Source organism: Diceros bicornis, chromosome 32 (assembly GCF_020826845.1).
Source record: "Diceros bicornis minor isolate mBicDic1 chromosome 32, mDicBic1.mat.cur, whole genome shotgun sequence".
Taxonomy (NCBI): domain Eukaryota; kingdom Metazoa; phylum Chordata; class Mammalia; order Perissodactyla; family Rhinocerotidae; genus Diceros; species Diceros bicornis.
The window spans coordinates 20,927,651-20,940,839 of record NC_080771.1 but is presented as its reverse complement, the minus strand read 5'-3'; the positions used below and the strand labels follow the sequence as shown (position 1 = coordinate 20,940,839).

General features: G+C 37.4%; 1 protein-coding gene across 3 annotated transcripts in view; it reads right to left on the bottom strand.

The window, feature by feature from the left end:
* Positions 1–5,763: 5,763 nt before the first annotated feature.
* Positions 5,764–13,189, bottom strand: part of LOC131396154 (cytochrome b5 type B) — a 32,125-nt gene continuing 24,699 nt past the window's right edge. Inside the window, exons 4-5 of one of the 3 annotated variants that reach the window (XM_058528158.1) lie at positions 12,192–12,220; positions 5,764–9,421 (exon numbers count right to left, since the gene is read on the bottom strand). In XM_058528158.1, coding sequence (XP_058384141.1) covers positions 9,331–9,421; positions 12,192–12,220 — 120 coding nt within the window. In that variant the 3' untranslated portion in view covers positions 5,764–9,330. Of the gene's footprint in view, positions 9,422–12,191; positions 12,221–13,189 lie in introns of those variants that run through there. The other 2 variants (XM_058528159.1, XM_058528160.1) reach the window with 2 other exon arrangements.

Here is a 13,189-nt window from a genome sequence, read left to right as displayed (position 1 = left end):
ATCTATAGATGTCATCTCTTGGACTGGTGAGTTTCTCCAGAGAGGAATCTTCCTATCCCCTGCCTGGGGGTATAATCTTGGCTGTTGGTATTCTAGGAGCAAAGGCGGTTGGGGTGGGGGGGGTTTCAGCAATTAGTATGAACTTCCATTTAATATCCACCTTCAGGTCCATACACACTGCAGTCAGCTCTGCCTTGTAATCTCACATCAAGATCCTCTCAGGTTCACCTTTTCCCAGGATGAAACCTCCAGCTTTTACCAGAGAAGAAGAGGGGCAGGTACCTAGTCGCGCATGGAGGTGGGGTGAGGGTGGGGAGGCGAGTTTAACTCACTGTTTTCAAGGCTGCTTACCCTCAGAGGTACATGGTGCTTCCCATTTATGAGATTTGCAGGGATCTGTAGTGTGACTTCATTTTGTTGGCTTTTCCTCTTGTAGGCATTTAAATTGGTTTTCTATCCTCTTCTAAGTTTACTGGCCTTCTATCCTCCAAAAATTTCTCGAGATCTTTCATCAACTGAGGTGTACTCTCATTCACTTTGCCTTTACGAATTTACATCGTTGTTTATTCCTTACTCTCATCACTGCATGGCTTTTGGAAGGGAGCACAGATAAACAAGTTTGTTCAAACTACTACATTCAATCAGAAACCCCTTACTGTTAACTTTTTTTTAGGGCGGCCAAAAACACTCTAAATATTAAGTATAAAATTTTATAAACAAATCTCCCATGCAGAAAAATTCTAAATAATTTATGTAAATACTCCACCCTCAAGGAGGCAGAGCATAACTGTCTACTCCTTAAGTGTGGGTAGTGACTTCCTTCCAGTATGGAACAGTAGGGAAAGTTCCTTCCAAAGAAGAACTTCATAGTAGAGAAACCTAATAAACACTATCTCAGCCTGGTGATCAAGGTCAACATCAACAATCATAAATCATATTGATAGTATGTAGCCTTGATATGATGTGATAAAAATGGCAATTTACCTCTGTAGCCTCCCCTACCCCCAAACCCATAACCTCAAGTTTGATCATGAGAAAAATATCAAATTCAAAGAGAGAGTAGCCTACAATGTACCTGACCAATACCCTGCAAAACTGTCAAGGTCATCAACAACAAGAGTCCAAGAAACTGTCAGAGTCAAGAGGAGCCTAAGAAAACATGATGACTAAATGTAAAGTGGTATTTTGGAATAGAAAACACATTAGGTAAAAAACTGAGGAAATATAAGTTATGGACTTTAATTAATAATAACTTATCAATATTGGTTCATTAAACATAACAAACGTACCATACTAATATAAGATGTTAATAAAAAAACTGGGTGCCAAGTTTACGGGCACTCTCTGTACCATCTTCACGATTTTTCTGTAAATTTAAAACCATTCTAAAAAATAAAGTTTATTGAGGCCGGCCCAGTGGCTCAAGCGGTTGGGTGCACACGCTCCGCTGCGGCGGCCCAGAGTTCGCCGGTTCAGATTCCAGGCGCGCACCGACACACTGCTTGGCAAGCCATGCTGTGGCGGCGTCCCATATAAAGTGGAGGAAGATGGGCACAGATGTTAGCCTAGGGCCAGTCTTCCTTAGCAAAAAAAAAAAAAAAAAAAAAAAGAGGAGGATTGGCACATGTTAGCACAGGGCTGATCTCCTCACAAAAAAAAAATAAAGTTTATTTAAAATATTTCTGTGAAACCAATAAACACTGGCAGCTGATTCTATTTACAGAGAAAACAGGATTGGTTTATGGGACTGCAGGAGTGAATGGGGTTTTTGGTTGTTAATGATGTGGGCAACGTTGGGATGCATCTCAAAACTCTACTTGGGAGTCCTAGATAGTTCTTCAACAAATTTGGCTATGGTTGTTTGTTCAGACACAGCACAATAATCCATACTGAATTTACTCAGTCCTTTCTTATGCCCAGCATAATGCTGGAGCACCCTGAGGGATGCAGAAGACCCTTCCTTCAAAGGGCATATAGTCCATTAACGAAGACACAAATAAAAAATATACATACACAAAGTATGTGATTATAGTATCTGCCTTGGGTAACTGCTAACTGCTTCTCCTATGATCTCCCTTCCATTCAAACCTGAGGAATTGGTCCCCATGCCCTTGATGGAAGCAGAAGTGGACACTCTGATACTATCTGGCCAACCACATGCTCACTGCTAGGAATTAATTTCCATTAGGTGTTTGGACTGGACACGAATGTGGCCACCTTAATTTCTATTAGTCTTCTGATTCCAAGTCCTAGTTCCTCATGAGCTGTGCTTCCTACCCTTGAGTTCCATCAGATACTCATTCATAACTGACTCATAACAAGTTCCTTTTTACCTACGTTAGCTTAACTAGCTTTCTGTATCTTATTCTATGGCAAAAATAATCGGAGTATGTATCTTAAGTGAAGAATATTTCTTCTTTCCAAAGAGACTTAGACTAGCACGGAATAAAAAATGAGTTTCTGCCCTATGAGAACTTAGGTATTTGGAGAGGTAGAACCCTTACAAAGACATTACCAAGGCAGGCATTTTAAGGTCAGGTGAGTTGCAAAGGCCATAGTAGTCAGGATATGTGTGTCTCAGAAACCCAATGTGAACTAGCTTAAGACAAAAAGCAAATTTATTGACTCATAAATGAAAAGTCCAGAGGTAGAACATAGCTTTAAATGACAGTCAATAAAGATGTTCAAACAGAACTGCCCTAGTTTACATAGATGGTCCAGATTATAAACAAATTAGCCTTATTTCTTCCAAATGTTTTCTAGGACAGACCACTGGGTACATTTTTGTACCACAATACTTAAAAATGAAGGGAAGCAGGGCCGGCCCGGTAGTGCAGTGGTTAAGTTCGCACACTCTGCTTTGGCGGCCTGGGGTTCCCAGGTTTGGATCCCGGGCACAGACCTGTGCACCGCTCATCAAGCCAGGCTGCAGCAGATGTCCCACGTATAAAAGTGGAGGAAGATGGGCACGGATGTTAGCCCAGGGCCAATCTTCCTTAGCAAAAAGAGGAGGATTGGCAACACATGTTAGCTCAGGGCTAATCATCCTCACCAAAAAAAAAAAAACTGAAGGGAAGAAAAGTTGAGATGCTGTCATTTATTGAGTAAAACAGAAAGCAAAGCAGTTCAAGGGGAGTTGGAATGAGAGCTAAGGAAAAATCCAAATAATTTTTTAAAAGATTTATGAAGACAAGGGGATTAGATTGGGAGTCTTGGAAAGCCCATTTTCCTGTGCTGTTCACAGTTTAGATTCTCCCAACTTCTATTTGTTCCTGATTAGATTTTTCTGGTAATTACACCAGAGTGGGCAAGTCTGTCAGAAAATTCGTTTTTATTGTGGACATCACCCTATTTTTCTGTAAGGTAGTGCCACCTCCCTTTCTGAAAAACTTAGGTGAGGAAACTAGAAGAAAGATCCCAAAAGTAAGCTTCTTTAAGGAAAAATGAAATTCGAGCACCTGGGTTTTTAAATTTTTCTCTTTCCAGGTTCATGTGGTTCTACAGTTAACATCAATGTTTCAGTCACAGAGATTAGGACCAGGGGCAAACAATAGGAAACTGCTTTGAGACTGGCTCTGATGGATCAAAAATACCATTTGTCACACTTGTAACAAACAGCATTTGTACTTGCATTATGTTGTGCTTCCTCCAATCAACTTGAATCATCTTTTCATGATATAACCATTTCAAAAGCTGGAAATGACAGTTTCCAAAGCTTATGCTACACAGCACAAAGTAGATGATTTCCATTTCTCAGATTTCCATGTGATATGTAGAGACAGATTCAGAAGAGGCTCAAGTCAAGCTGACCAATTAATAATTACCTCTCATTAAAAACTGTAGATTTACATATACATTTCCAGGTTAAATCTTATCCAGAATGCTAGAATGGGTGATGAGATGAGTGAAATTATGCAAGAACTTCTCATCTGTGCTGCCTAAGGATTTCACCAATAGTCCTCAACTCTCTATCCTTTATAGGTTACCTTTAATCAAAAGTTTTTTCTAATAACAATAGTTCAAATCTAAATTCTCATTAACTGGTTTCAAGAAATTGTTTTGCAAGGGATGCAAAATAAGTTATTTCCACTGAAGCAATATGATTATCTTCAACAACCAAGACGCTTCAGGGACTTCTAAGACAGTAGCTATTTTTTAGTATCTACTAATTAAGAAAATGATTACATTATTATTCATTCCATTTCATTAATCATACAGAGAAACATCTAGATATGAGAATCAGTTGTAGGTATATAGGGTATATTATTCATTTGGGTACAGCTAGAGCTTAGTTTTTATATGGGAACCACCAACAGTGAAAATTTGAGTTTTAGTGCTAGATTTACATTTAAACTCTAGCTCTCCTCCTAGCTGTGTGGGTCTCAGGCTAGTCAAGTCATTGATAAAATCTGGATATCCCCATCTACCATGTAAAGACACTATAAGGATAAGAATCAGAAATGTTTGTAAACTTTTCAAGATACTGCATGGCACATACTAGGTGGCACATAAATGATAGATAATATTACAACTGTATCCTGTTTCATCTGAAAGCAACTTTAGTCTCTCCCAAATGCTTCATAAAAGAATTAGGTATTTAAAATACTGGTATATATGTGATTAAGCTGAGAGGTTCTTGAAATACATAGTATAGATAGCTATTAAGCTAATTAATGTTAGGTTACCAATGTTATCTTTTTGTGTGTGGGGGGGGGAAGATCAGCCCTGAGCTAACATCCATTGCCAATCCTCCTCTTTTTGTTGAGGAAGATTGGCCCTGGGCTAACACGCATGCCCGTCTTCCTCTACTTTATATGGGACGCCACCACAGCATGGCTTGACAAGCGGTGCGTCAGTGTGCGCCTGGATTCCGAACCTGGGAACCCTGGGCCGCTGAAGTGGAGCATGCGAACTTACCTGCTAGGCCACCGGGCTGGCCCCCCAGTGTTACCTTTCATTGCCAAGAATTTAGCAGATTGTGTGGGTATTTCTTACCTTAAGTGTACATAACTGGAATCACAATCTTCTACCTCAGATTTTCAGGAATCGACCAGGATTTGTCAAGTACCTGCCAAATACTCAGCATCAGGAAGAGTGCAGTGATATGAATTATTAGGATTGAAGACTAAACACTAGATTCAAACCCGAGTAATAAGAATGGGACCATCCTTTCCTGTTAGTCACCCTCAATTCACGTGACAGTGAAATCACCAAGCCCTAAGGAACGCTGTCTCATTAGCAATGTTAGAAGGCTATCAGTATGCTTTAAAGGTAATTATAAAAATGATTTCTTTCCCTTGTTTTATTAACACAGTCACTAGAATTTCAATCTCAGTGTTTAATTTTCCCTAACAGTTTAGCTATTTCCAAGAAAAACAATCATTTGAAGACTGGCATTGCAGATAACAAAATATCATTACCCTGCACTGGCTTCTCTTTACCAGACAAACGGTTTCAGTAAAAACAGAACTCCCAATCTGTCTACCTGGTTGCCACTTCACATCCATTAATACAGCGAAAGTCTTGATTTTTGCCTCTCATAATTATCAAATGAGAAACTCAGTTCAAGGAAAGAGCAGCAGCAAGAATCCTAAAGAACAGGGAACTCCCCCATCAAGTTACACTATACACAACATTAGCACAGATACCAGTGACTTTCATGCTTCTCAAATCTTTTCTTCCATAACACCTGAGCATTACAGAGTCAACGCTTCTACTTTAAAAAAATTTTTTTTTTTTTTTAATAACTGTAGTCAGGGCAAGAAAAGGAAAACAGTATCTTTATTGTGTGTAGGTCTAACAAACATTCACTGTGTGCACATTCCAGCAGAAACAAAGATCTTTGTTCAAAATATGCTGAAATAAAATAGGTAAACAAACTCCATTAATGAATACACAAAAGGAATGTTATTATTACTTGTTCATAGTTGAGGGTGAAGTAAAAAGAAGGGACATCAAATAATCATAATTATGTTCTGCCCAAATGGCAAATGTAGAATATAACTGCAGGCAAAGAGCAGCTCCTAAAACTCATGAGATGCAGGGTAGGTAACCTGACAACTACTTCTCTGCTTCTTGGAACCTCCCTCTGAGATCACCCCCTCAAATTCCAAACCAGGCTCTTTCAGAGCACAGCAGCCAAAGGCGCCTAAACTCCCTAATGCTTTTGTGGTATTTGGCAACAGAATGAGATGGTTAAAAAAAATCAACCTCTTACTGAGACAAGACACGTCTGAATCCATTTCTCCTGGGGAAGGAAGTAATGAACATTCATGTTCTGCATTTCAATCTCCTAACATGGAATTTAACCAGATAGATATCACTTGAGATTTTAAGCATGAGATATCATAAGTAATGATATACCTGGCCCATAAAGCATTTTTCATTGCTCCACGTTGGAACTAAATGAGTATGAACTCAATAATGCTCTTATTTTGCAACCTATGCATTTATAACAACTTGCTAGAAGAACTTTACAGGCTCAAATTATAGGTTCCAATGAATTTTTGTTTCTGCTTAAGTGGTCTGAGAACTAAACACAATATAAACTTTGTCCCCACCACTTTCTTGTCTTTACAAATGTAGAAGTCACTTGCAAACCAAAACCAATTCCTAAGAGACAGGGGCTAAAAATTTCAGAGACCCAGCACTAACATCCCTATTTTGGTGGCACAAATTTTCCCTCATCCCATCCTTTTGTGACCTCCAGCCATTACGTATACAGTAGGGGCACAATAGCAGTTAGTCTTCCTCGGGAATGAACAACCAAACACTCCAGAGACCACCTCCAGGGGGCACAGTCAGCCAACAGGGCCGGGCTCCACTTGCTCTCCAGTGGGGTTTTCACAACCTACCAATGTGGAGACTGTTTCGAGAATTCGAGTCTACCTCTTAAAACAAAAGTCCTTTTTGATGGATTTGGCTAACATACTGTATTACTTTATTGTTTAGAAAAACCTCTGCAAACTCGCACACAAGCTCTACCTTTCACCTGGCAGTTTACAGAGGGAGCAGAATAATAGTAAATGGACCCAAAAGTGGTTTTTATAATACAAAGTGACATCACATCAGCAGTAGATCAAAAGAAGCCCTGGGTCTTGGACGGACTACACGGATGGTGGAGACAAAAGTCTGAAAGTCTATTCCTCTGGCTCCGAGTAAAAATAAGTCCAAATATAAACAGGAAAAGACAACCAATATGAAATAGAAAAACATACCTTTTACAGTGGTGTTTACCCCAAAAATATCAAAAACACCAATTTTACTTAAGACTATCGTTCTTTAACATTTCTTATAAGCCAGATGTTTTCCATTCAATTTTGGAGCCTGCCAACACACTTTTAATTGACCCAAGTTATCTTCTGGCTTAGTTTTAGCTTGAATGTTCCCCTTCCAGCTCCTCAATACTCCTTTGTTCTTTATTTCTACCCCAACGTGGCCCCATGTAATCATGCAACCTTATTATTATAGCAATTATATACCCATTCTTATTCAAGGCAACCCTTCTTGCTTCAAATGGAGGAGTGTTAAAAGTCAGACCACTTTTGTTATATAATAACCAAAGTTTTTTTTTTCAATAAATTGTCTTAAAGTGGCATCTTATAATACATACAAAACATTTTCTAAAGATGAAAGTTTGACTATACCCATATCCCTGATATATAAAAGTCAGCCAGAAACCCCTTAAAATTACTCCATAATATCATATTCAAGTGTGTAAATACAAGGTTAATATTATTTTGATGAATTCTAAATTCACTCAACTGCTAAATCACAGGATACAAGACCTGGGTTGAACTTTTTCTTAAACAGTTTGCATGGGCAGGCACGGGTTTGCTGGGCAGTTTCCTGCTTGTCAAGTCCCTGACAAGCTGAAAGAGGGGAGAAGATACTGAGCAGTGCCCATGGTCCTTCTGGAACCAAGCTGTTTATGACAACGGCCGCATATGACAACGGCTTAGAAGCAGACTGGTAATCCTCAAAGGATGGGGAGAAAAATCACCACAAACAGCTGTTGGCAGAAAACAGCGGGGTACTGAGGTCTCCTCAGGTGCTTCCACAGAAAAAAAGTAAAGTCAAATATGCTAGAGAAATTCCTGAACCAGGAAGAAACAGTAACACAATTCTAAATAACAAACTACTCCTCAATGAAACACTCACCTGAGAAAAAAAACTACCAGTTTTTAATTCTCAGTGGAAAAACAACAAAACCACAAGTTGGAGCCATGGAGGTAAAATACAGCTGAAATGGAAAACATTCTCTTCCTTTCAATCTCCCCCTTTCAAATGCCACTTTACTACGGAAGGTATTTTACTGGGGCAAACAGAAGATCAAATACTGTATCTTTGATCAATTTGAAGTCTCTTACTTTTGTAAAATGGGGAATAAAAAAATTGCTAATCAATAAACAAAAAAGCAGCAAAAATCCCTGGTAAAGTTCTACAGACATAACTATGAATTTCTATTTTACCAATAAAAGATGGTTAGAGGGGAAAATAATATGGCTAGAAACTGGTGGCAAACCAAAGTAAACAATGAAGTCTTTGGTGCTTTTTCTAAAATAGTGTTTTTCATTATTTTTCAAAAGAAAGATTACTAAGAATTCTCCCCATCACTCCAATTCACCTCTCCCTTCCCGTTTCTCCCCACTCCCAAGAAACAAATGGGAAGCATAGTTCTGTCCAGCACCATTTGGCGAACTCAGGGAGTGGCAAGAGAGCTACCTGCCACGCTAGCTCAGGAAGGGAAAGATGATCACATGGTTCTTTCTAGTTTTAACAAAGAGAAACAAGGAACAAGATCATTTGGCAGTTGTGTTTTAAGTCATAGGTGTGCACTTTTACTTCATGAATTAAACCCCTTATGATAAACCATACAATTAAGTCAGAATTTAAAAAAAAAATTTACTTAAAAGAAAAATGGAAAAAGAAAAGCTTCAAAACCAGAGTATGCTGCCCTGTTAAGAATGTCTAGGGTGCATTCAAAGTATTGGAAAGCAGGCATTGTTACCAAAAGGCAATGTCACTAGGACATATGGATTGTAATTATAAAAGAAAGTTTTGAAATGTAAAGGTGTTCGTGGAAACCAGTGAAGAGAGGACACACTGGCAAGGATACAGAAAAATGGCCAGGTGCTTTGGGAGTAAGACTCTGAGAGACGAAGGACACTGGCCCCGTGTCTGAGGTGGATGTGCGGCCAATCGTCTGGGCTCCAAGGGGGAAAAATACAACTGGCAGAATTCAAGAAGAGGGTACCACTGCAGCCTCCAAACAAGTCTCTAGTTTCCACTCCCAAGTGCATATGCTTTCCAGACTCCAACAAGGTCTCCTCAGGAGGATTTGCTTTCCGACGTGTAGTAACGATACAGGAAACCTAAGAGAACAGCGCCTATGATGGGGAAAATCCAATACGACCAGCAACTAGAAGTGGGGGAGAAAGCAATAAAGTCGTGAACATTTTGTACCAAATGTTCGCCATCCTTCAACATTCACATTTTAATATTTTTATGAGCAGAGTTCTGATTTACTTTGAGAAATTTAACTGCTTTTATCACAGTAGTTGGAAAAAAAAAATATTTGAATTGGAGTGACAATATTTAATCAACAATTTTAAAAAGATTAAAAACAGAATGTATAGTGTGATACCAAAAAGAGATATATACACACAGTTCTGTATGTGTTTTTACAAAGACATAGAGTGGTTATTTCTGGGTTATGGGATTATGGATAGTTTACATTTTTCTTCTCTGTGCTTTGTTTCTGAAATATTCTACAATTAACATTTTTTAAACAGGAAAAAGCCATCATTTTATATATATAATTATAAATTTAGAAGCAATAACATCTACTACAACTATTGGCAACATTATATCTGTCCCATGTATATTTTTTAAATTTAATCCTCACAGGAACCCTACAAAATAGGTACTACTATTATTCTCATGTTATACATAGAAAATACAAGCTTTGCACCCCAAATCACAAAGTGAAGTTAGTCAAGGAGTCTGATTCCAAACCCATTCTCTTAATCTCTAGTTGATACACACACACACAGAACATGTCGATAGTTCTAATAAAGTTAAGTAAATGGCAGTTGGCTTAAAGAGTCCTGTAAGAGATTTTCCTTACGAGTTTGAGGACAATCATCATTCTCCTCAAAATAATTCTTCTCAAATAGAGCTTATTAGCACTGTTAGTTTTAAGGTGTAATTCTTCCATGATCCAAATAACCTGCCTGCTCCTCTACTTAACAGATAGATAATCTTGGTATTAAAAGATTTTGAAGGTGAGGTTCAATAATAAAAATGACTCTCTTTGCCTAAACATGCCTAGAACTTTGTACATTTAAGTATGGCAAAAAGCTGCTCTGGACAAGTTTAGAATGTCAGCCAGGTACCTTTGTTTAAAAAAACAAGCAAGTTGGCATGTACAAGAGCAATATGACACATAGGAACTTTGAAGTAATCTTCCCCTAAAAGTAATGAATTCAGATATCTTGGAGAGTAACACAAGAGACAGAGAGCTCAAAAGTAGGATCCTGGAGAAAACACTAAAAAAAAGAAATTCTTCAGTACAAAAGACTGAGAATGGCTGACCATCAATCCTCACGTAATCCTTCGTAATACTTGACTGCCACTGAGAACAGAACCAAAGGAGATGCATTTATACTGCACCAAAGGAGATTTAGGATTAACAATAACTCCTTGGCCATAAGACAGAACTCTCCTCTCAGAGGTTCATTCAGGTTATTGCAGGTAGTTGTGATTCATTTATTTTATTGCTTTGTAGTATAAAAAGCAATACTGTATGAAAACACCAGAATGAATTCATTCATTTTATTAATGACTGGCTACTTGGGTTGTTTCCAATATTTTAATATCTTGAATAATGCTGCTATGAACGTTCTTGTACGTGTTTCCTAGTATATACGTGCATACATTTCTCTTGAGTATATCCCGAGAAATGGAATTGCTGGGTCAAAAGTTATTTATATTGTCAAATTTACTAGATAATGCCAAATTGTTTTCCAAAGTAATTGTTCCCCTTTACATTCCCCTAAGAGGGCCTAAGAACCCTGGTGATCCACTTCCTAAACAATTCCTGTTATTTTTAATTTTTGCCAATCTGGTAGGTGTGAACTATACCCTATGATTTTACTCTGCATCTCTCTGAAGACAAATGAAATTAAACCTTTCATATGATTAGATTTGTGTTTCCACCTCTGTAAGGTGCTTCTTTAAGTCTTTTCCTCATATTTTACTAAGTAATTTTTTTAAGTTAATTTGTAGGAATTCTTTAAGTATTCTGTGTAATAATTCTGATTCAGTTTTATGTGTAGCATAAGTCTATTCCAAGTTTGTGCCTTGTATTTTCAAATTCTTTATGAAGCATTTGGCTGAGCACAAGTTCTTAATATTAGGGAAGCTAAATTTACTAACAATTTCTTTTAAGTCTGCACTTCTTTAATACTCTGTCCATCACCTCAAATAAAAAAGATGAAATACTTTCATGGGAAAAAAAGACATTTTTCTCTCCCTCTCTGAAATGCTTTAAGTGGCATCTCAGAAAGATAAAACAAACAGCTTTATATAATCTCTATAAAGATTTTTTACAAGCCAAGGATTCCAGTTACCTTAAGTAGAGACATCTAAGGGATGGTAAATTTATACCTTTCAGAGCTAATACTACTGTATTACTAATATTACTACAAGGGATATTTGTAAATAAACCTTTGAGAAAACCCAAATTCTTGAATATGACTGCAATACCTAATTTTTTCTTCTGTAAAATGTAGTAATAGCACCTACCTTACAGAGTGGTTATGAGGATCAAATAAGATTAAGTTTTAAGTGGAAGTCACATAGCTGGGCTGAGCTGCAGAGACAGGGACTTGACTTAAAAGTAGTTACTTGTCCATGCATATGGGCCTCTGAGTATGATTCCAATTTATGTCACAACAAGATTTAAAAATTACTCAAGGCATGAATTTTTGAGATGACTCAAAAATGAGTGAAATTGTAAAATTAATTTTGCTAATGCTAAGGAACTTTTGAATGTGCATTAATTTTGACCAAAAAAGAATTAGCTGTCAAACTGTACTCTTAAGTTATGTTATACATGTATATTTATGGAAGAACCTCTTGCCAGACATTACGTTGAGCATAAGGAAGTCTGTTAAGGGAATACCAACCTTTTGCACGTGTTGTTTTTCAAAGGGTCCTGAAGAAGATGCATATTCAAAATTAACAAACAAAAAGAAAGAAGATTAGCATGGAGTATATCAATCTTCTTGAATATCTTCATAACTCTGTAGCTAATAAGAGAACTTCATTTTTCATGCAATTTGATATTCACAAATCTATATGCGATGGGAAGACTGGGAATTCTATTCCTGATAATACACTGGTATTCCCTAGAGAAGAACCACTAATGAAAGTGTAGAGAAACGACTTACACTTTTTTTAGATGTAAAAATAATGCTATTGACACCAACTATATTGAAATAGACTAATTTGCAGTCACAATGATCTGCCTGGCTCAGTTGGGCTTGCCACTGGCAGTACCTAAGATCACATTTTCTGAAAACATATATAAAAAAATTAAAACTCTTGTGTCATAACATACAGGTCAACTGTGAAACGCTCTAGAGCATGCAGATGTTGCTTTGTGGCTTACAGAAATGAACTGGTTTACTATCTGAAATAATCATAATTATAATTAGAGACCTTACGCCTTATTTCACAACGAAAGGGGGAAGAATGGAGTTAAACGAAAGAAAATACCAACATAACCTTAAAAACAAAATTTTGGCAATAAAAAGTAATGAAGTACTGATACATGCTACGACATGGGTGAACTTTGAAAATATTATGTTAAGTGAAAGAAGCCAGAAACAAAAGACTACATATTATATAAATCCACTTACATAAAATGTTCAGAATAGGCAAATCTATAGCAGCAGAAAGTAGATCAGTGGTGTCTTAGGGCTGAGGGGAAGAGGATTGGAGGGAAATGGAAAATAACTGCTAATATTATGGAGTTTCTTCTTGGAGTAATGAAAATGTTTCAAAATTGATTGTAATTATGGTTCACAGCTCTGTGAATATACTAAAAACTCTTGACTTGTACACCATAAATAGGTGCACTGGATGGTATGTGAATTATATCTTAATAATAAAGCTGTTGTTA